Source organism: Heliangelus exortis, chromosome 22, assembly GCF_036169615.1.
Source record: "Heliangelus exortis chromosome 22, bHelExo1.hap1, whole genome shotgun sequence".
NCBI classification, from domain to species: domain Eukaryota; kingdom Metazoa; phylum Chordata; class Aves; order Apodiformes; family Trochilidae; genus Heliangelus; species Heliangelus exortis.
Window position 1 is genome coordinate 10197505 of NC_092443.1, and position 19477 is coordinate 10216981.

The 19477-nt window shown below is 53.0% G+C and overlaps 2 protein-coding genes across 2 annotated transcripts in view; both read right to left on the minus strand.

The window, feature by feature from the left end:
• On the minus strand, positions 1-5834 carry BARHL1 (BarH like homeobox 1). The gene is made up of 3 exons (XM_071766596.1): positions 5384-5834; positions 1835-2057; positions 1-295 (listed from the first exon to the last, which is right to left on the minus strand). Exons 1-3 carry the CDS (start codon positions 5832-5834, stop codon positions 1-3), a joined length of 969 nt encoding a protein of 322 aa, XP_071622697.1.
• A 5745-nt stretch (positions 5835-11579) lies between these two features.
• CFAP77 (cilia and flagella associated protein 77) overlaps positions 11580-19477 on the minus strand; it is a 56002-nt gene continuing 48104 nt past the window's right edge. The window contains exon 6 of the mRNA XM_071765866.1: positions 11580-11813. Coding sequence (XP_071621967.1) covers positions 11745-11813 — 69 coding nt within the window. The 3' untranslated portion in view covers positions 11580-11744. The remainder of the gene's footprint in view (positions 11814-19477) is intronic.

The window sequence follows — 19477 nt, forward strand, 5'->3', positions numbered from 1 at the left end:
TCACCGGGGCTGCGCGGCCCGGGGCAGGACGCCGGGCAGCGGGGGCAGGGGCGGTGGGGGCTCGCTGCCGCCCTGCAGTCCGTGGATGAGGATGCGGGGCACCAAGGGTCTCTGTAGAGCGGGCGGGGGGGCGCTGGGACCGCGGTACAGGTAGAGAGCGGCGCCGGGATCCAGGTTGGAGACCAAACTCTGCGGGTAGAAGTAGGGCGAGGGGAACATCCTCTGTAGGGCTGAGTAGTTGCCAGCCTCGGCCAGAAGCTCCAGGCCCACCGCCGTCTGCCTTTTCCACTTGGTCCTGGAGAGAAGACAAGTCGAAAGAAGGGGTCAAGGGGGGAGGGATGCTCCAAAACCCTCTCCCGGGTTCTTTTTACTCTGCATATCCCCTTTCCCCGGGCTCTGCTCCCACTCCGCATCCTCTCTTCCCCCGCCGGCTCCCGGGGCCGGTTCCCTCCTGTGCAGTTGGGAATGGATGCGATACGATACGATATGATACTATGGGGTGTAATGGGGTGTTAAGGGGAGGACCAACCCAGTGTGGGGGACATAGAACCCCTATTAACCTGGCGAAGGGTCTTCTCTCCCCACTGTTCCCCACCGTGGAAGCCCGGCGTGAGCGCCCACGGAGCATTCCCGGAGCCACAACTGGGCTGGGATCCTCTGTCAGTGTGGAAAATACTGCGATATCAATCGCGACTAACGCTTCAGTCCCTTCAGAGGGTGTAAATTCGGGATTGCAAATTGTAAAATGCCCGTGGCATCTCGTGTGTGACACGGGGGATCCTATCCCCACCAGCTCCGGTGATGCTTCCATCACCGCGGCCCCGCTCCGGGACCCTCCCCCCAAACCAACCCCAGGCTGGAGCTGCTGTGGCCTCGACCCGGGCCTTTCGTTTGCGGCAGATACGTATATTTAGATATTTATAGAGATCCATTTATGTTTTTATATATGTGCATGAATACATGCATGTACTGCTGTGTGCACAGCTATGTGTGTGTGTCAGCTCTCATGGAGAAATCCCCAGCTCCGGGATCTGGCCCACGCTGGGGCCACCGGAGGGTCTGGCTGGTTGAGGAGGGGGCTGGGGACACCGACCCGGGTCCAGCGTGTCCTCGCAGGATGGAATTGAGGAAAGGCTGCCAGGAGGGGGTGAGCACACAGCCCCCCGCCACCCCTAAAAAGCTCTCTATCCCCCTGCCGCTAGGATAACTCGGGGATCTTTACATATGCCTATGGAAATAGGGGGGAGGGACGGTTAAAACCGGGGAGGAGGGGAGCGAGGGGACGGGGGTGGGGGCTGCAGCCGTGGGTCTCTCGTTTCGTGGCCGTGGCAATGATCGAAGCGCCGACGAGGATGTCCGGATAAATCCAGTGAAGCCATCACAGCAACCCTTTTACAGATTTGTCGCTGAAGAGCTAAACCTATTTCCAGCAGTAAATTATTCATAATAATAATAATTGTGTAATTACTGTAAGGATGTTAATTATTGATGTCCAAAGCAGTAATTGGTATCTATTATTAATGGGCCGATGTGTTAGGCAGTTGTGTTTAGCTGCGAGCCCGGTCTTGCTTCCTCGCCTTTCTGGGGCTAGGGGCATGGATTGTCCCCCCCCCACGCCCCAAATCTCGGCATCACTTTTGTCTCCTTTACTTTGGGGTAAAAGGTCCCCGGGATGGGGAGGAGTGGAGGGGACCACGCGTCTTCAGGTGCTAGGAGGGACGGGGTGGCTGTGGGGAGCAAAAGCCCTGCCTGGTTTGGGGGTGTGGGGCTGGGGAGAGGGGCAGGATGGGGACCCCGGCGCTGTGGGCGGGAGGGAAGGGTGCAATTTTTTTACCTTCTGTTCTGGTACCACGTTTTCACCTGCGTGTCGGTGAGGTTGAGGGAGGCCGCCAGCTCCATCCTGTCCTGCACGCTCAGGTACTTTTGTCTCTCGAAGCTGCGCTCCAGCTGGGCCAGCTGATGGTCGGTGAAGGCGGTGCGGGCTTTGCGCGGTTTTTTCAGCCGCACCGGAGGGCTGTCCCGGGAGCTGGAGATCTCTCGGTCCCCTTCTTCTTTCACTGGACCGGGAGAGAGGAAGAGAAGCCAGGTCAGGGCAAGAAGGGAAGGGAAATACCCTCAAAAGAGAGGAGTGACCCAGTGCAGCCGTCAGCCGCAGGAGCTGGACTCAGACGGAGTCGGGCTCACGGTGCTTTTGCTCCCCAGCCCCGGGGATTTTCACCCACAGGGCACTCGGGAGGTCCCCGAGCCGGGCCTGGCCTTTCCCCGTCCCAAGGACCCGGAGAGGAGCCGAAGCTTCAGGCTGAGCTGCGGGGGGCCCGGCACGGCCCGACCCGGCCCCGCCACGCTCCTGCCCGGCCCCCCCACCACGGCGCCCCCCTCACCCCCCTTTCTCAGGGGGCAGGACCCTACCCTGGGCTCATTCCTCAAAACCCAACAGTCTTTTCTGTGCCTGGATTTATTTTTTTTTCCTTCTCCCCCCCCCTTTTTTTTTAATATCTCTCTCTCTCTTTTTTTCTTTTTTTCTTTTTTTTTTTTCTTTTAATAAATCGCAAAACAAAACCGACCTAAAAGTAAAATTCTAAGCCAACATTTTTGGAGTGGGAAAGTCCCGGGGACGGTGCTGCTTCTCATCCACCGCGAAGAAGCCTCCATCCTCCCGGGGATGCTGCCGGGGCACGGAACAAACTTCCCCTCTCCGGGGCGTACAACGAAATCTTGGGGAAGGGGCCCCGCAAGCCACTGTCCCTCTCGTTATTCATCTCAAAAATTACCGAATGAGCCGGGCTGGTGGCGGCTCGTTGGGGCGGTCCGTACATACGCACCGGCGGAGCGACGCGGGAATTTACGCTGCGAAACATTAGTAGGTGAAGGGAAAATATCGGAGTAGAAAAAGGGAAAAAACCCCAAACAAACAAACAAAAAGCGCGAGGGTGAAATTAAATCGTTGTTGTGCTCGCTTTTCCCACCATTCTGGAAGAGATTATGTGGCAAAAAGACTCAGTTTATACAATTCGGCGGCATTTGTTTTGGTTTTAGTTTTGTTTTGTTTTGTTTTTTTAAAAACTGGCTTATGTTAAATTTGCTGGCGGCGGGGGTTAGCAGGGACAGGGCTGGAGCCGAACGCGAGCTGATTTGTCTCTGTAGGAAGACAATAATCCGGTTAATTGAGCCACCGGGGAGTGAAATCCTTCAACCAGAAATGCCGGCTCTGCCCGAGCCGGGGACGAACCTTAAAAAAGGGAAACCGGGCTCCGGTTCCCAGGGAAAGCGGCAGCGGAGGGGCCGGATCCAGATTTGGCTGGGGGTCCTGGTCCCGCTTTATTCTGGGAAGGGCCCCAAAGTTTGAGCGGAGGTTTTCCGGGGAGAAAAAAAAAGGGTCCTGCCTCCTGCACCCCGGGAAGGGAAATCCACCCCGGGCTGGTCCCAAAAAGTTCTGCTCGCCAAAGGGCTGCGCTCGGCTCCGGCTCTCTCCCCCGGCTATTCCTAGCTTAAAAAATTATATTATTAATAATACAAATATAAAAATAAATATTATGTGGCTTTTTTTCCGGCATGGGGCAAATTCTGATGCCGGCGCAGGTAAAGAAGTGGGGTTTTTTTGCCCCAGAAAAGGCCATTTCCAAAGCAGCAAAAACCATGCACTGCTTTGGGTGCTGGGACTTTCACCCACTACCTCGCTGAAACCCTATTTTTACCCTCATTTGAGGAGTGGTTTCCTCCCCATTTAAGCTGTGTTTTCCCGTTACTTAAGCGTTGTTTTTCTCTTAATGTAAGTTCTGTTTTTCACCCATTTAAGGCTCCACCATCACCCACCCTCCGATTTAAAGGCTGGTTTTCCCCTATTTAGACTGTGCTGTTTTTTTTTTTTTCTATTTAAGCGATTTTCCTCTCCTCGATTTAAGAAATGTGGTGATGGTGGGTTTTGTTTTTTTTTGGGGGGGGGGGTTTGTTTTTTTTTTTGTTTTTTTGTGGGTTTTTTGGGGGGTTTTTTTGTTTGTTTTTTTGTTTGTTTGTTTGGTTTTGGTTTTGGTTTTGGTTTTTTTGGGTTTTTTTATTTTTCCCCAGTTTAAGCCGTGTTTTAACTGTGGCTTCCTCGCCTCAGTTACCCCGAGTGGGGCCGGGGTAACAACCCTACTGTTGCCCTTCGGCCTGGGGTCGACCGGTTTTTTTTTGGGTTCAGATAACCCGCTTTTCTTCTCCTCTTCCCTGCCTTGTTTCGCGTCTGGGCGATTTGGGTGAAGGGGGGAGAAGCTGAAGGAATTTGGATGGGGGCTGGGTGTAGAAGACTCTTTTCGATCCCAACCCCGCAAAACTCGTTCTCTCGGGTCACTTCCAGACCCGGCACCGTCCTCGGGCTCCGTCCTTCGTTCTTTGCGAATATCCCCCCCGCGATGCCCGGGGGCTCCCGCCGCCTTTAGGTGCTCTTTTTCTAAAGGCGAATTTTTATTTTTTTTTTCTCCGTGAAGTGGGTGTCAGCTCAGCAGCTCCGGGTGGCTCAGGGTGCATTTGCAGCCGGGTTGAGGCTCGGCCCTTCCCCCAACTTTTCCTGTCAGCCCCCCCTAAAGCCCAGCTGCCCCATAAGGTGCCATCGTCTCTCCTTTCTCACCACAGCCGAGTTCCCTCGTCTTCCCCTCTCAAACACCAGGCAAACAATTTTTTCCCGGTGAAAGTTTTTTGCAGGGGTGATATGGAAGGGGGGAAAATGGGCGAAGGCTAAACTGCTCCGGGGGTGTGAGGACCGACCCCAAACCCTTTAACCCGTTCCCTCTGTGCTGTTACGGTGCCTCCAGCCCCGGCTGCCGCAGGGGGAGGCCGGGAAGAGGCTGCGAGGGGCCCGGGAGGCCGAAGCCCCCGGTATGGGGCGAGCAGCTTCTGCATCTCGCCCCGGCTGCCGTGCTCAGTTTTAAACCATCTCCAAAATAATAATACAAATCGAATCAAACCCCGCCGACTTTCATGTTCGTTTCTCAACGAAGCAGGGGAAATACCCGGCAAATCCGTGATAATTTTATTATTGTTTTCTTTTTATTTATTTTTTTTCCCCCGAGGCAGAAACCCGCCCTGGTTCTCCTCTCTCTTCCCCGCGGGTAAGAACGAGACAGCCGAATCTTTCCCCGCGGAAACAGCCCGGAGGATCCCCCGGGTGCGTTTGGGGAAGCACCGATCGCCCCAACCCCTCCACCGGGCCGAGCCCCCCCAAGTTTCTCCAAGTTGGTGCTGAGCTGTGGTCATTTCGGGGGACGACCGGTCCCGCGACATCACCTCCCCCCCCATCACTGCGTCTCGCCGGTGCCGGTTCCGTAGCGAGTTCCCGGCATACCGGGAGGCTTCGGGACCGCCGGAGGCTTTGGATCCAGGCCGCCCTGGGGTAAGAGGCTCTTACCTTTGTATTCCGAGTCCGAGGAGGGGCTGCTGGTGTTTTTTTCAATTTTCTCCCTAAAATCCTCGCCGAGCTTGGTGGGGATTCTACCCGCAGGCTCTTGCGCGCCGTGAGGTCCATTGGTGCTGGAGTAAGGAGCGCAGGCTGCCAGGGGCTTGCAGTCGGCCAGGATGTCTCTGATGAGGAAGGAGGAGGTGACGGTCCGGGACTGGGAGGGAGCCGAGACCTGTCCCGGCTGGAGGTGGCCATCCAGGCCCGGCCGCGGTACCGCCGCCTCCAGGCACTCGCGGCCCGGCGAGCGGGGCGAGGGGCACCCGCTGCTGCCCTCGGAGCGGGGGCTCAGCTCCAGCGGGGATCGGCTGTCCCCCACCAGAGGGTCCCCCTTGGGCACGGCCGGGCTGCCGGCTCGGTGGGAGAGGATGGAGTCGATCCCAAACCCGGTGGAGCCCTCCATGGCCCCCGCGAGGTGCCGGCGCTCACACGGGCATTGGCGGGGAGGGCGCGGCGGAAGCGGTTAAATGATAATTAACAATAACAGGAGGCGAAAAAAACTAAAAAAAAAAAAAAAAAAAAAAAAAGAAAAGAAAAGAAAAGAAAAAGAAAAATGCAAAAATAAAAAAAAAATACTAAAAAAAAAGCAAAGTTCAGCCCGGGATCCGGGCAACAATCGCTGCAAGGCTCTTCGAAGCGCCACGCGTTAGATCCAGGGCTGCTCCGTCTTCAGCATCGCGCCCAGCTGCGCTCACAGACAGACAGACAGAAGAGGGGGGGGGAGAGGGAGGCAGAGTCAAACTTTGGCCGCCAAGTGGTGGGGGGACGAACCCCAACCTCAGCCGGGGTCTTGGCCCTCTACCCGGCCACCCCACCCTTTCCCGGAGAGGAGGTGCGCGGGGCTGGGGGGCAGCCCGGGGGCTCCCAGCCGGAGGTGGGGAGGCAGCGATCGATAGTGAAGCGTCGCAGCGCCTTAACCACTTAATGATCCAGAAATCAATGGGGAAGGGCGAGGGGAGGGCGGAGGGGGTGGCCAGCCGTCGGGCCGCCGCGGCGCCCCCCTTTCCCCACCAGCTCCTCGGACAGCGCCGGGAGGGGCGGGAAACCGGAGTCACTCCGGAGCGAAATGCTCATTCAGCACCTCGGACAGCACCCCAACGTCGGAGTCACTCCGGAATCCTTCAGCACCTCGGACAGAGGCGAGAGCGCCTCTCCCTCCGGGAAGGGGGGGGAAATGGGGGAAAAAAAGAGGAATTTGTGCCACTCCAGCTCGGGGACCCCTGTACCCCCCTTTCCTTCCCCCTCCGTGTGAACGCGCCCATTGGCCGTGAGGCGTTTTGGGGGATGTCACTCCCCGGCGGCGACACCTTGCAGCTTGATTAACGGGAATTAATTGCCGTCCGGATCCCCTCGCTTTCCGGGCGGCTTCCTCCCTCTTTTGCTGTCATTATCCCGCTGATGGGGCTCGTAATGGGGTGATTAGCTGCGATGTGGAGAGGGAGGTGGCGGGGGGGGGGGGGTGGTGGAAGTGTCGAGGGGTTGCTGCTTTCTGCTTGCCTCCCCCCGCAATTTGCCGATCTGCCAGGAAAGTTTTTCTGGGCGTTAAAAATAAATAAAATTAAAAAAAGATAAAAAGAAAAAGGAAAAAAACCCGAAACCCTCCCCAAAGCCCCAGAGCGGAGGCCGTCTCTCGGAACACGAGGTGAGCGCCGGAGCTGCGAATTTCGTTGAACCCCTTCGAAATCGGTTATGACAGAGCCGAAAGATCTTTTAGAGCGGTCGCTCTAAACGCTCTAAACGCGGAGCCACCGGGCATCAAGCGGGACCGGGCATCCCCCCGCCAGCTCTCCCAGTGCTCAGCAGCAGGACCTACTGGTGCAACTGGGAAGGAATCGAGCTCAGGGCGGATTTTTCCTGCCGTTTAAGTCCCGTTTTAAATCAAACCCCGATGGCTCCAGCCCGTGATGCCCGCCCTGCCCGCTCCTTGCCCGCTCCCTGCCTGGGAGACACCAAATTTCCTCCCTCCAGCCCCGTCAGGGTTTTCTCTGCTGTCGATCTCCAAGGCTGGAGAGGGACCGCCTGACGCAGGGCTCCCACCTTCCTCCCGGTCAGTCTGGCTCCTGCCTCCTCCAGGGTTTATTTAGGGGTTTTTCTTGGGGGTAGACCCTTCGCCGCGGAGACGAGGAAAATGTCCACCCCCGGGTGCCTGAAGCTGCGCCACTTTAGAGCGATGTCGCTGGGTATTTCTCAAATACTCGATTTTCTCTGTTCTCCACCTTCTCGGCCAGGCAGCTGCATCTTGTCCCTCTTCCAAAACCGCCCTTGGCCGGCAGCTTGGAGGCGATCAACGAGGGGAGAGCCCCCCTCCCTCCCTTCCTCCCTCCCCCCCGGGGAAGCCCGGCTGCCAGCTGTCGGGCACCGGCACAGGCAGGGCCCCCCGCACCCCCTGCCCTCGGCCCTGCAGGCTCGGGGCCGGGTGGGATCGGGGCAGAGGAACAAAAGAGCCTTAGAGGAGGAGAAGTTCAGGGACAAAATCAGCGTCAGCCCCTATCCCAGCCTGTCCCCATCCTGGGGATGTCACATGCCCGGTGCTGGGTGAAGGATCCCTTCTGCTGCTCTGCCCTTTCCCCCTCCCAGCACAGAGGTGCTGACCCAGTGCCAGGGACCGGGGGCCAGGCTGAGGGGTCGTGGTCTGCCTGGAGTCGGTTTTGCAGCATCCACTTCCCCAAGTGGGCCAAGTGTGGTGTTAGGCTGGACCAGAGCAACAGATGTGTAGGAACTGGTAGAAATGGGGCAGAGACCAGCACTGAGGTTGTGTTTAGGGCCAGGAATAGGATGAGGGAATGGGCTGGGATCTGATTTGGAATCAGGGTTTGGATCAGCCATGCAGGGACAGGTTTGGGCTGGTGGGTCTGCTGCTGGTTTTCCTTCTTTGGAACGAAACACTTGCCTTCAAACAACCATCAGGAAATTTCCAGATCAGACCCACTCTCTGATGCTGTGCAAGATTTTGAGGGTGGGGTGTGTGTACAAGGGCTCCAATCCTCATCTCTGAGCAGATGTTATACTGTGCCATCTCAAGGCAAGGCCCTGGAGACAGACTGTAAGTTTTAGGCCACACTTGCTGTTCCCAGCAGCTACAGATGCACTTGCTCCTCATCATCTAATGGAAGGGGCTGAATAACAGTGATAATGATAATAATATCTCAAATAATAAGAGTAACAATAATTGTAACAATGGTTTCAGAACTAGACTCCCCAAGGCAGAAATGTGCCCTGTTCTGCCCATACGTGGTGGTCCACCCCTAAGTCACTGGACAAGTGGGGTCCAAATGATTTGTCTGCAGCCCCCATTGCAGATAGGACATCAAGCAATGTGCACTGCTGTGTCTGCCCTCACCCCCCACTTCCCAGGCTGTTCCTGGTCACAGATTCCCAGGCCTGCACCAGACGAGGAGATCTCAGTGTTTCCAGGTGCTTCCACACATTCCCTAGTTGCACCCCAAGGCTGCCTTGAGGACTCCTGGGGATGTGCTGTGCATCCCACCTCCCCAGACAGGGCCAGGCAGTCAGCAGCTCGGGTCTGACCCTGGGGCAGGGCTGACCCCAAGCACTCCTGGAGGTTTGGGCTGTGGGGAGAGCCCTGATGGGGCTGTCACCTCCTCAGGTGAATGGAGGACACGGGGCTGGGCTGTAGTGATGGCTGTAGCAAGTCAGTCGGGTGGTGCAGAGACCGGTATACTGAAAGGGTCTGGCTGAGGCAGGAAAATCCCTGGGTGCTGTTGTGTTGGATTTCTCTCTGCACGCAGGTTGGGTGCCGGGCACAGGGAGGGGGGTGCCCAGCAGCACTGGCGGATGCTCCGGTACCGGAGCCGTGACGGGAGAGAGGGAGGGCAGGGGCACCCGGAGAGGGAGGAAACGGTGAAAAGGGGCCTGGGGACAGCCATCCGGAGGGTCTCGGTGGCGGGGAGGAGCGGGTGGGGAGGCTGCAGCAGCGTTGCTGTCCCCGTCACCAGTGGGTGTCACTGCAGGACAAGGAGCGGCCAGGGCTGCAGGGGGGGGGTCGGGTCCCTGCCCCGGGCTCCGCTGGCAACCGAAGAAGCAGAGGGGACACCCGTGTTGTGGCTTTCCTGTGACCCCAGGGGGGTTGGCTGGGGGCCGTGGGGAGAGAGGGGACCGCGGCAGAGACGAGTCCAAGGTGGCATCTCGGGTGTGGGATGAGCCCACCCAGCAGCGCCAGCCCTCACCCCTCGGCAGGGTGGGTTTGTCCCCACTCGGGGTGCAGGGGGTGTCCGTGCACAGGGAGGGGACAGCCTGTCCAGGCTATAAAATCTGCTCCATTTGTGGCGGTGTGACCCTACCCAGGATTTCGGGGGTGCAGTGGGGTAAGTCCATCAGCTACAAGCCCCACGGGGCAGTGTCTCCTCCTGAACACACGTTGTTGGACTCAACTGCTGCTTTTTGGGTTTCTGGTCTCTGGTGGTTTCTTGGACCTGCCCTATATCAGGAGGTCCACATGGGCTTGGTTCAGGTTGCATTTGTTTGCCAGCCCTTTCCCAGCCATGCAGGATGTGCTGGAGATGTTTCCTTCCCTGTGCATGTCCCCAGGAGCTGAGCAGTTGCTGCAGGTGGGCACAGATGATGTGGCTGGACCAGGAGCTGGAGGGAGCTCCCACCAGGCAGCAGGGCAATTCTGGTGCCTGGGTTACTCACTCACTCACTCACAGTGTGATTTTTAGCAGGACAGGGCCCAATTTTCTCCCTCCCTGAGGAGGTCGAAGAGGTTTCTGGTATAACCCATCCCTGCCAGCACAGCAAATCCTACTGTTGTCTTCCTAGTTATTTTAGATAGGTTTTATTTAAAGGCTTGCACTAAAAAGAGGGAACCTCATACCAGGGTTCCCCAGGTGTGGAACAGGTGACTCCTGTCCTCCCTTGCTCAGGTGTGGACAGGATGGAGGTTCCTACAGTTTCTTCCTCATGTAAAGGGCAGGTCAAGGCACAAACTGCCTCCCAGCAGGGACAGACTGGGGGAAATGCCAGAGCAGCCACGGGGGAGCTTTCCTTGTCCTGTAAGAGTTAAGAAGAAGCTGCCCCGGCAGTGTGCTTTGTTCTTTCCTCTTGAGCAATGTTGTGAAAAACTCTGCTCTTTAATGTTTTGGGTTTAAAAGTTCTGGAGAAGTGGTGGGAGATGAGCCCTGGGTTCAGTATGGATTTTTCAAGTCTCTTGGCTAATGGTAGGTGGGTGGGCTAGCCCTGGGGCTGAGGTGTGAGGCAAAGTCATGCTGGGCTCATCCACCCCCTCTGCAGTGCTGGGGATGTGGTTGGAGCTGCCCAGGGCAGCAGATTTGCCCCCTCAGAATATGGCCCTGAGCTTCTGGGGATGATGAATAAAAAACCTGAAAGCTAACATTGGACTGTTATTATCTGGTACAACCTGAGTTACACCAGTAGATGTAAGAAGCAGGTGACACAGAAGTAATGAATTATTCCTCCAGCAGTCTTGGAGATGCACAGCTAAAGCAATCACAGGTGTTGCCAAGTAGTATTTTTTTAAGATGATAAGTTCTCTGGGGAGGAGGTGGATTTTAACTATGTTGGTGCCTGTCTGAGCCTCTGCTGTCACCTGTTGGTGACCTGGCTGGGGTCTGGGGGCTGTGATGTGGAGTTGATGGAGTCTGAGTTTGTTTAGCAGCTCCTTGGAGGGCTCAGCCCTAGGGAACACTGGGTACCAGCAGCTGTGTAAGTGTGGAACTGGCTGGGGTTGTGTTCATAGAATCGTAGAATTTTCAGGGTTGGAAGGGACATTTAAGATCATCTAATTCCAGCCCCCTGCCATGGACAGGGACACTTCCCACTGGATCTGTGTTCAGTGAAGGCATCACTCTGGTGAGGCCTCAGTTTGGCAGAGGTGAGAGTTTAGAGCAGGTGCTTGGGTGCCTTCACACAGGTGAGGGACTTGCTGGGTCAGACAGTGGTGGGAAGCCAAGAAATGAGAACTGATGGATTGTGAGACATCATAGGATTGATATGGACTGGGGTCTGGTTGCATTTAATGTATTTGTTCAGAGCAGGGAAGGAGAGGGTTCTGCCTCTGGTGCAAACACTGCCCTGCTCCTGGTGTGAGGGCTCTGACCTTGTGAGAACTGTGGTGATCAGACAAAGGTGTTGTGCATCTGACACCAATGACCAAGCTGAGACAGAATCATTCTTTTTATATTAACAATTTATTTGGCTATGTCTGCATTAGCATAACTTTTTAAAACCAGAGGGAAAGCTTTGGCAGGGCCTGGGGACTGTGGTGCCCACACGGTGCTGTGGTCCTCACTGCATGGATGCTCTGGAGAAGGGGACCACATTTTACAGGCACTTCTCAACGGGAAGCACTGAATGCCTTTTTACGAGTCTCAGGGTTTGGAAAAGTACTGAGATGAGGCCCAACCTATAAGACAAGGAGCAGAGAGAGGATTCGTTACAGCGAGCAGCCGGCCAAAGGAAATGGGTTGGAACGCAAACAGGGGGAGGCTGCAGATTAGCTCAAGGGCTTTGACTGGAGATGTTTCTCCAGCTAAAGGTAAACATTTAAACCTGTTTAAAATGAGGGTTAGTATTCTGACTGACTTCAGGAGAGTCTGCTCTGATAACAAGATTCTTTAGTCTTACTATGGGGAGTTGCTTGTCTGATGTTTTTCAAATGCTGGCATGCTTTAAGGTGGTGTCTGAAATAAATATGACTTGTTTCCTACAACACAGGACTTGTGGGCTTCCCCAAGGGGCCTGGATGGGCTCAGAGCTCCCAAGGAGGCTGCTGTTGGGGTCAGACTCCTGCATGACCTGCCCAACAGACAGAGGCAGCATCTCCCCAGGAATCACCTTCAGGGTAGGGAAAGGGTGGACGATGCCTGGGACAAAGAATCAGAGGGTCAGGAAGGACCCTTTGGGGTGAGGGCATTGCACACATCAGATGTGGAGTCCCTGGGATGTGTGTGTGTCTGTCTTCATGCAGGGAGTGGGTTTGCTGTGGGGTCCCCTGGGCTTCCCCTGCCCCAGCACAATTCCTTGTGCCTCACATCTGCTTTGTGCTGATGCCTTCAGCTGCCTCCCTGCTTCCACCACCCTGCTCAGGCTGGCTGGGTGTCAGGTTTTGCATATGTAAAAATCCTCAGCAGTCTTTGCCCTGGAAAGCTTGCTAGTGATCTCATTAATCAAGACAAACAAAGCATCTTTAGCTATTCCCCCTCTCTGGAGGAAGGCGTTCAGGTACTTAAATATGCATTTGAGTGCCTAACTTCAGACAGGTGTTTCTGGGTATTATTTTGCTTTCTCACAAGCAGCAGCAGTGACATAACCCCTCTCTGGGAGGGAAAGGCAGGAGCAAGAGCTGCTGAAGAAGGTGGGTAGAGATGGCAGGGACAATCCTCAACTGGGCAAACTCCACCCTCCCATTAAAGATGCAGGAATTTCTTCCTCAGAGCTGGGTTTGTTAGGAAAATCCAGTACCTGCAGATAAGGGGGGCTGAGCTGCTCCTCTTGAGCCTTCCCCATGGAACTCCCTGCCCACCCCTGGGAACTGGGCAGGAGGAAATTTCTTCCTGGGATTGGGTTGGAGCAGCAGGGGAGGAAACAGCAGTTTGTTCACTCCAGTCTTGGTACAAAGCTCCCAGGTGAGAAATGTCACACTGGGCCACAGCTGACAGGAATTAAAATGAGCAGAGCCTTGATAAAGTTGTGAGGGATGCCAGCTTCTGCCCTCAGCATGAGTAAGTGGGAAGCACCAGGTGTAGGACAGGAGGAAAGTGCTATTTTAAAAAATGAGAAACAGGGACAGTAATTAGAGTCAAGGTAAGGGTGTCTTTGGGTCAAAGGTCTTATTCTGACAGTCTGATGCTGAGAAGTCAATGCCAGTGATGAATCCTCATCTCTGATTCTTCTAATTCATCCTTTAATTGATGAACTCCAAGGTGCTTCCTATAGAGCCAGATGATGATCTTTGCTGTTCCCCTGATGCATCTCAGGGTTTTGTCTGGATGGTGGATTTGGAGCACAGGCTCAGGAATAGAGTTCATAGGCACAAACTTGGTGGTTTTCCTTGCAGGATGGTGGAGCTGCAGTGGTTTTCAGCTGCTGATTTGAAGCAATGTTTTGTGTTGTTCAGTGCAGATGTTGCAGAAAAATGACTGCAGGACAGTTGCAGCTGGGATGCTGTAACATCAGCGCTTGCTTCAGAGTTAGAGGGGCAATAGAAAAACTTATCACTCTAAAAACTTAATTAGGTATTTGGGTGTTATTTTCATCTGGGCTTCTTGGTTATGATAATGTTTTAAATTGGAGGAATGTAAATAATCACTGGTCACGCTGTAGTAGGAGCACATGCCTGTTGCAAGCAGAAGCAGCTTTGTTAACAGAGCTCTAATGAACTGCACACGAGGTACAGAAAGGTTGAGCTGGTCCAGGGGAGGCAGAACTCTGCTGGCAGCAGAATGTATCCCAGAGACTGACCAGGGTTGTTTGGGTGCTGCTTGGGTTGGGTTTTTTGAGGTAGGTGCTGGGGCTCATGTTCTGCAGCTGCTGGGCATAGAGAGCACCCTTGGGTGGGTGTCAGCCTGGCTTCTGGGTGATGGTTTCAATGAACACAGCTGCATTAAATGGGCTGTGATGATTTGTAGGAAGAGCTGAGAAGGAACCCATGAAAAAGGCTGAGACAAGCAACCAGTAGTGCCAGGCTCTCCCCCTGCCCTGGAAGGATCCACGCTGGGCTGCAGGGAGCTGTGGCTGTGCCTGCTCAAAGGCAGCTTCCCAGCCTCCTGTGAATTTTCATGGTAACAGCAAAGCTGCCCCTAGACTCAGCTTAGTTTTTCCATCATCCATTTGATCAAATCCTTTTAGAGGGTGACAAAACACTTTCTTGAGCTTTTCTTTACAGGAAAATGATTCCTTTTTCAAAACCCTCCCTCATTTACAGCAGTCTAACAAATCCCAGCCTTTTCAAGTCCTTTCTGGGTTGTGTTTTGTTTGTTTACCCCCAAAACAACATTGCCATGTTTGTAGGTGTTTGTTTGTTTTTTCTTTTGGAGGGGGAGAGGGAATAAAATACCCAAGGCAAAGAGGGCTCACTGTGCCGAGCATCCCCATCCAGACCAAGAAATAAAAAAAACCCCAAACCCAACACCAAAAACCCACGCGTGTGCATCGAGATGCAAATGATTTCTGCAAAGCCGTCGCTTGTAAAGCTTGACAGAAAATAATGAGAAACACTAAATCTTTTATAAGGTCAACACTCAAGCAGCTGTCAAACAAGAAAAGAATTTAGCGGAAGATCCACCAAAACTTCCATCACCTCATTAAATCCAACAGGGCCGGGGCCCGGCATGGGGAGGAGGCACCGGGGGTGCCTCCGTTTTGTGTCAGTAATTTGTGGGGGAGGAAAAGGGAAGAGGAAAAAACCAACGCCAAAGGGGCCTTGGGGGAGGCTGGGGAATCGTTAGTGCGCCGGGAGCAGCCTCGGCTCCTAATTGGAAGCATTGGGCATTATCAACGGAGGATTTGCCTCGGCTCCCTGACAGCTCTCTAGGCCTGGAATGATAGCCCACTTGTCAGTGTAAAAGACCATTAAAAACAAACCATTTTGATTTAATTGGAGGCGGTGCGCTGGGGGCCCAGGTGAGGTGCTTCATCAGCCGGTGTTGGCTGCTGATGCCTTTTTCCCCCTGTATTGATGGCTTTTCTTATTTTTATTCTCCCCCCCTCCCCCCCATCTCCTCCCCTCCCTTTCAAAAACTGTCTAGGAAAGAGAAAGAGGTGCTGAAAGATCCTTCACAGCTGTGCTGAGAGAGGCTTTCAATAGGGTTGTCAACAAATGCCATGACAAGTTAGGAAGAGGCAGGTATTTTTAAAACAGACATTATTCTGTCCAAGCTGAGCTTCTCTCAGAGGTGGCTGTTGGATTATTAGGGTTACAAATACTGTGGCTTCTCTTTGCAGCAAAGTGCTTAACTGGTTTAATGAATGGGGTTGATATTTTTTTTCCTCCCCACTTTTCTAATTCCCAGTATGTATGGAGACACGGGACAAGAGTCTGGGCTAAATAACTCTTTCTTGCTTCAAACCCAAGAAGCTTACAAGAAGTGCTCAGCAGTTTTTGGCTTCTGTATTTAATGCTCCACAAATATTTGGGATTTTTTTTTTCCTTCCTGAAGGAGCTGCAAATGTTTGCTGGAGTCCACTGGTGGCTTGGTCTGGGCAGTAGTGTGGGTAAAGCAGAACCAGCCCACTGGAGCTGGAGCTGCCCCTTTGGCAGATGCCCTGGGACAGACCAGCACTGGCAGTTTCTACTGATCTCAAGTGTTTGAGATTTGAATCCTGACAATTTTCATGCCAGGCAAGGGCTGTACTTCAAACTATGTTGTCTGTTGCTGAAATTTTCTCTGCAGAAGGCAAAATAGGTCCCTGAATGAAACCTCAAGTCCTTGCTGTGGGTTTATGCCTGAGGCAATGGCAGGTGCTCACCTGGATCACAACACAAACTGTGTGGGTTTATTTCACTGCAAGCTGTGAGGATGCAGGCCCCCCAGATTTGTTCTTTCATGGGTGAATATCCCCATAACAGCATTGGGCAGGGGTTACCAAAGGCTGCTTGTGCTGCCTTGGAAAACAAGGACTTGGATGCAGGTAGAGCCTGCCCTGGAGCTGGTCCAGGCTGTACAGGGAGGGGTGGTGTCTTCTGTGCCAATCAGGAGATGCTGGAGAGCAATGAAAATAGCAGAGGAGTGATGGGTTTTTGTGTCTTCCGAGGTGAAAGAATGACTGAGCATGGCAGGGGCCAGCCCAGAGTGTGATGGAGAGGCTGAGGGTCCAGGGCATGATAAGAGCTGGACATTGGAAATGCTTTGCTCTGATTTGAGCCATTGCATTCCTGGAAGGTTTGGCTTCAAAGCAAAACAAGAAAAGCTGCAGAATCTGCAAGAAAATGGAGCGATGGTGACTGGGGCCTGGAGCCTGCATTTGGCCATGGAATGGCTGCAGTGTGGGAGGTGCAGGGATCCAGCTCAGGGTAGGTGGGTCCCTTATGTCTGTTTGCATCACTTCTGGGTGTTTTGTTGCCCTTCTGCATTAGTCCTGGTGTGGACAGGTCAACACCTGCTGCCTGGGACACACCACTTCATGTCACTTGGGTCACTGAACAGCCACAGGGTGACACTTTTCCCACTGGTCAGCCAAAATCCCAGCTGAAGGGAGGTTTGATCTGATACCACAGTGATGGAAAGCTCAACTCTTTGCTTTATTCTTTAAGCACTAAGCCTCAGGAGATGAGTTCTAGAGCACTCCACCTCCAGGAAGCTTTGCTGCTCTCAAACCTGGGAGGATAAACGCTGTACCTGAAGAACCAGCCCACTGTGTGGTGTGTGGATCAAGCTTAGATTATTTAAGCAGAATCTCTGGCTTTCCTAACAACAGTTGCAAGATTACATGAGCTATGCTTGTCAGTTCAGCTCTTCAGACAAAAAGAGAGGCACAGCATTAAAAAAAAATGCAGAACATTTTTGTGTGTATGCATTGAAACCTCAACTGTTAATTCTGGTGAAGGATCAGGCTGTGAGCAGGTATCGGATCCCTGGTGAGAATCAAATTCTGGAGCCCAGAATTTTTTTCCTGCAAAGTTTATACAGTGGGGATTCCTCTAATTACTTTCAGTGGAAATTTACCTGACAGAGCTTTCCCAGGTAATGCGGGAGAGCCGCTCAGTTGTTGACAGAGCCTTTGATTTTGTGCCAGGTTGCAAATTAAGTCTTTTGCCAAGGTACCCGAACACTTGCTCGTCAATTGCTTATCGCTTATTCATATTGCTCAGCTCGTTTCATCTGCTGGGGAAGGCAGAGCCTGTTGACGAAAGTGGTGCCCAAAGTTGCTGCATTTTCTTTCCTCCCCCTGCCTGGTCAAGTAAACAAGATGAATCTCCCAGGAAAGGCACCTTGAGTGGCTCTGCAAGTTGGAATTCTCCAACGAGCAAAGGAAAAACCTCGGCGTGCGTCACTGGCACGAGGCACACGGAGATGTTTTGACACAGAGATGAATTCTGAGGCATTGCCACCAAAACCCTGCTGGATTGACTTGACAGAGTCTGATAAATCTCTTATGAAGTGGCCAGTGTTGACTTGCTGGCTTGGAATGTGACTATCAGATATTCTGATGGAGGTGGCTAGCACAGGCAGCAAGAACCTTTCCAGAATTTGGTTGGTATGGAGGATGCCATCTGCCTGGGCCAGAATGATGCCTGGGATGAGTGACACAGGGACAGGACACATCTCATGGTGGGCAGGAGAACTTGTCTGTGCTGGGTAGCTGAGGTACAGTCCTCAGGGAATGCAGTCCCATGCCTACAAATAAATGAAATTTTGGTGCAAAGTCTCAGTCATGCTGACAAAATCTGAGCCCAGGAGCTGTGTCACTGCAGGCAGAGCAAAGCAGAGGTGCTTTGCCTTGGGGAGTCACTGAGGAAGAAGAAGGCAGTAGAAGCATCTTGCCAAGATGAGTAAGGAGTTAACTGCTGTTTGGTTTTGGAAAAAAATAAATTAAAATACTCCAATTCAGCAACTTTCCCTAATGAACTGCCCATCAGGACCTGGCTGGCTCCTTGTGACCTGTTTGTCTCTTTGAGTGGAGAGCCCAGGAGCCAGGTTGGTCCTGCACAGTGAGAAGCTGAGCCAGAGCCATCACTTGGTGTGGGAGAGCCTGTAAATCACCCAGTTAGCTTAACAGCCTGGGCTATTATTCCAAAGCAGTGGGGCTGAAACCTAAATCCAAAGGAAAATGTAGCCAATTTGTCTATACTTTACTGACTGAATGACTATGTAATGTCATGCAGCCCTGGCAATGCAGAAGGCAAGCAGAGGCAATTAGTGGGGAGGGCAAAGCTCCTTTGTTTTCTTCTCTTCCACTCCTCCCACAGGCTCCACCATGGTGCCAGGAGATGCTTGTGCAGGGACTGAACAGAAAGTCTATTCTAAGAGCCAGTAGTGGCATCCGCTGCAGCTCTCTTTAAAAGGTCAGAATGGGAATAAAATTTATGCCTCTCAAGGAACAAAATCTCATCTTCCTGCTGCTCCTTGCTTTGGCTTCCAGCCATCTAAGTAGTGCCAGAGTCCTTGGGTTTAGTTGAAGAGTTAGGCCAGTTTGTCCTTCAAGACCATTCCACCACCACCTATGGAGAACCCAACTTTACAGAGCTTGTTCAAGCATGGTTTAGAGGCTAACAAGTATCTTTTGGAAGCACCAACTTTCTCTGGGTTGTTACTGCTTTGAGCTGGTTAACCAATTTATGGATGTTCAAGAGAACTTATTTTTCCATGGAGGAAACCGTACACTAAAACTCAACTGAGCAACAGATCTCCTGATCCAAGTTCTCACATGGGTTCTGCTTGTTAGATCTGCAGCTGGGGCAGCGTGAATCTGCCAGGTTAATGTAATGAGAAAGGAGGAGCATAGGAAATCTGCAGAGAGTGTGAAAAATGAGTTGTCCTTCCAGCTCTGGATGCTGCTCCTAGGAAGGAAGGGAAGAGCAGAGGGAGGAGAAAGGCAGAGAAAAGAAAAGATGCAGAAGTTTGAGAGCTGGGGGAGGAACCCAACCACATGCATGGATGAAACAAAAGGGAAAGCATGAAGAAAAACACAGGCTGAAAAATGAATAGTGATGGGAAGGTCTGGGGTGAGAGGAGCTCTAAAGAGGAGCCTTGCCCCAGGATCTCGTGTGACTTCCACAATCTGTTTAACAGCGATCGGTCATGTTCTCTGCCTGACACTCCCCACAGCAGCAGCTCTGTGCTGACAGGCAGAGGGGATAAATGATTACTGACATATGCTAATCGGGCAGGCTTAGATAGGATGTAAGAGGAATACATCAAGGTGGTGCAAAACGTTTCTTGGTTGAAAGTCTCCAACTTATACAAGTAAATGAGCTTCAGGAAGTCATGAGGCCGCTTTGTTGTTTCAAACTGCAGTTAAAAATCAACAGCATGGCAAAAAAACCTCAAATCCCATCAGAACAAGGGCCAGGGCAGAGGGCTGAGAGGCTCTTTGCAGTGGTATCTATCAATGCCAGATGTAATTTTG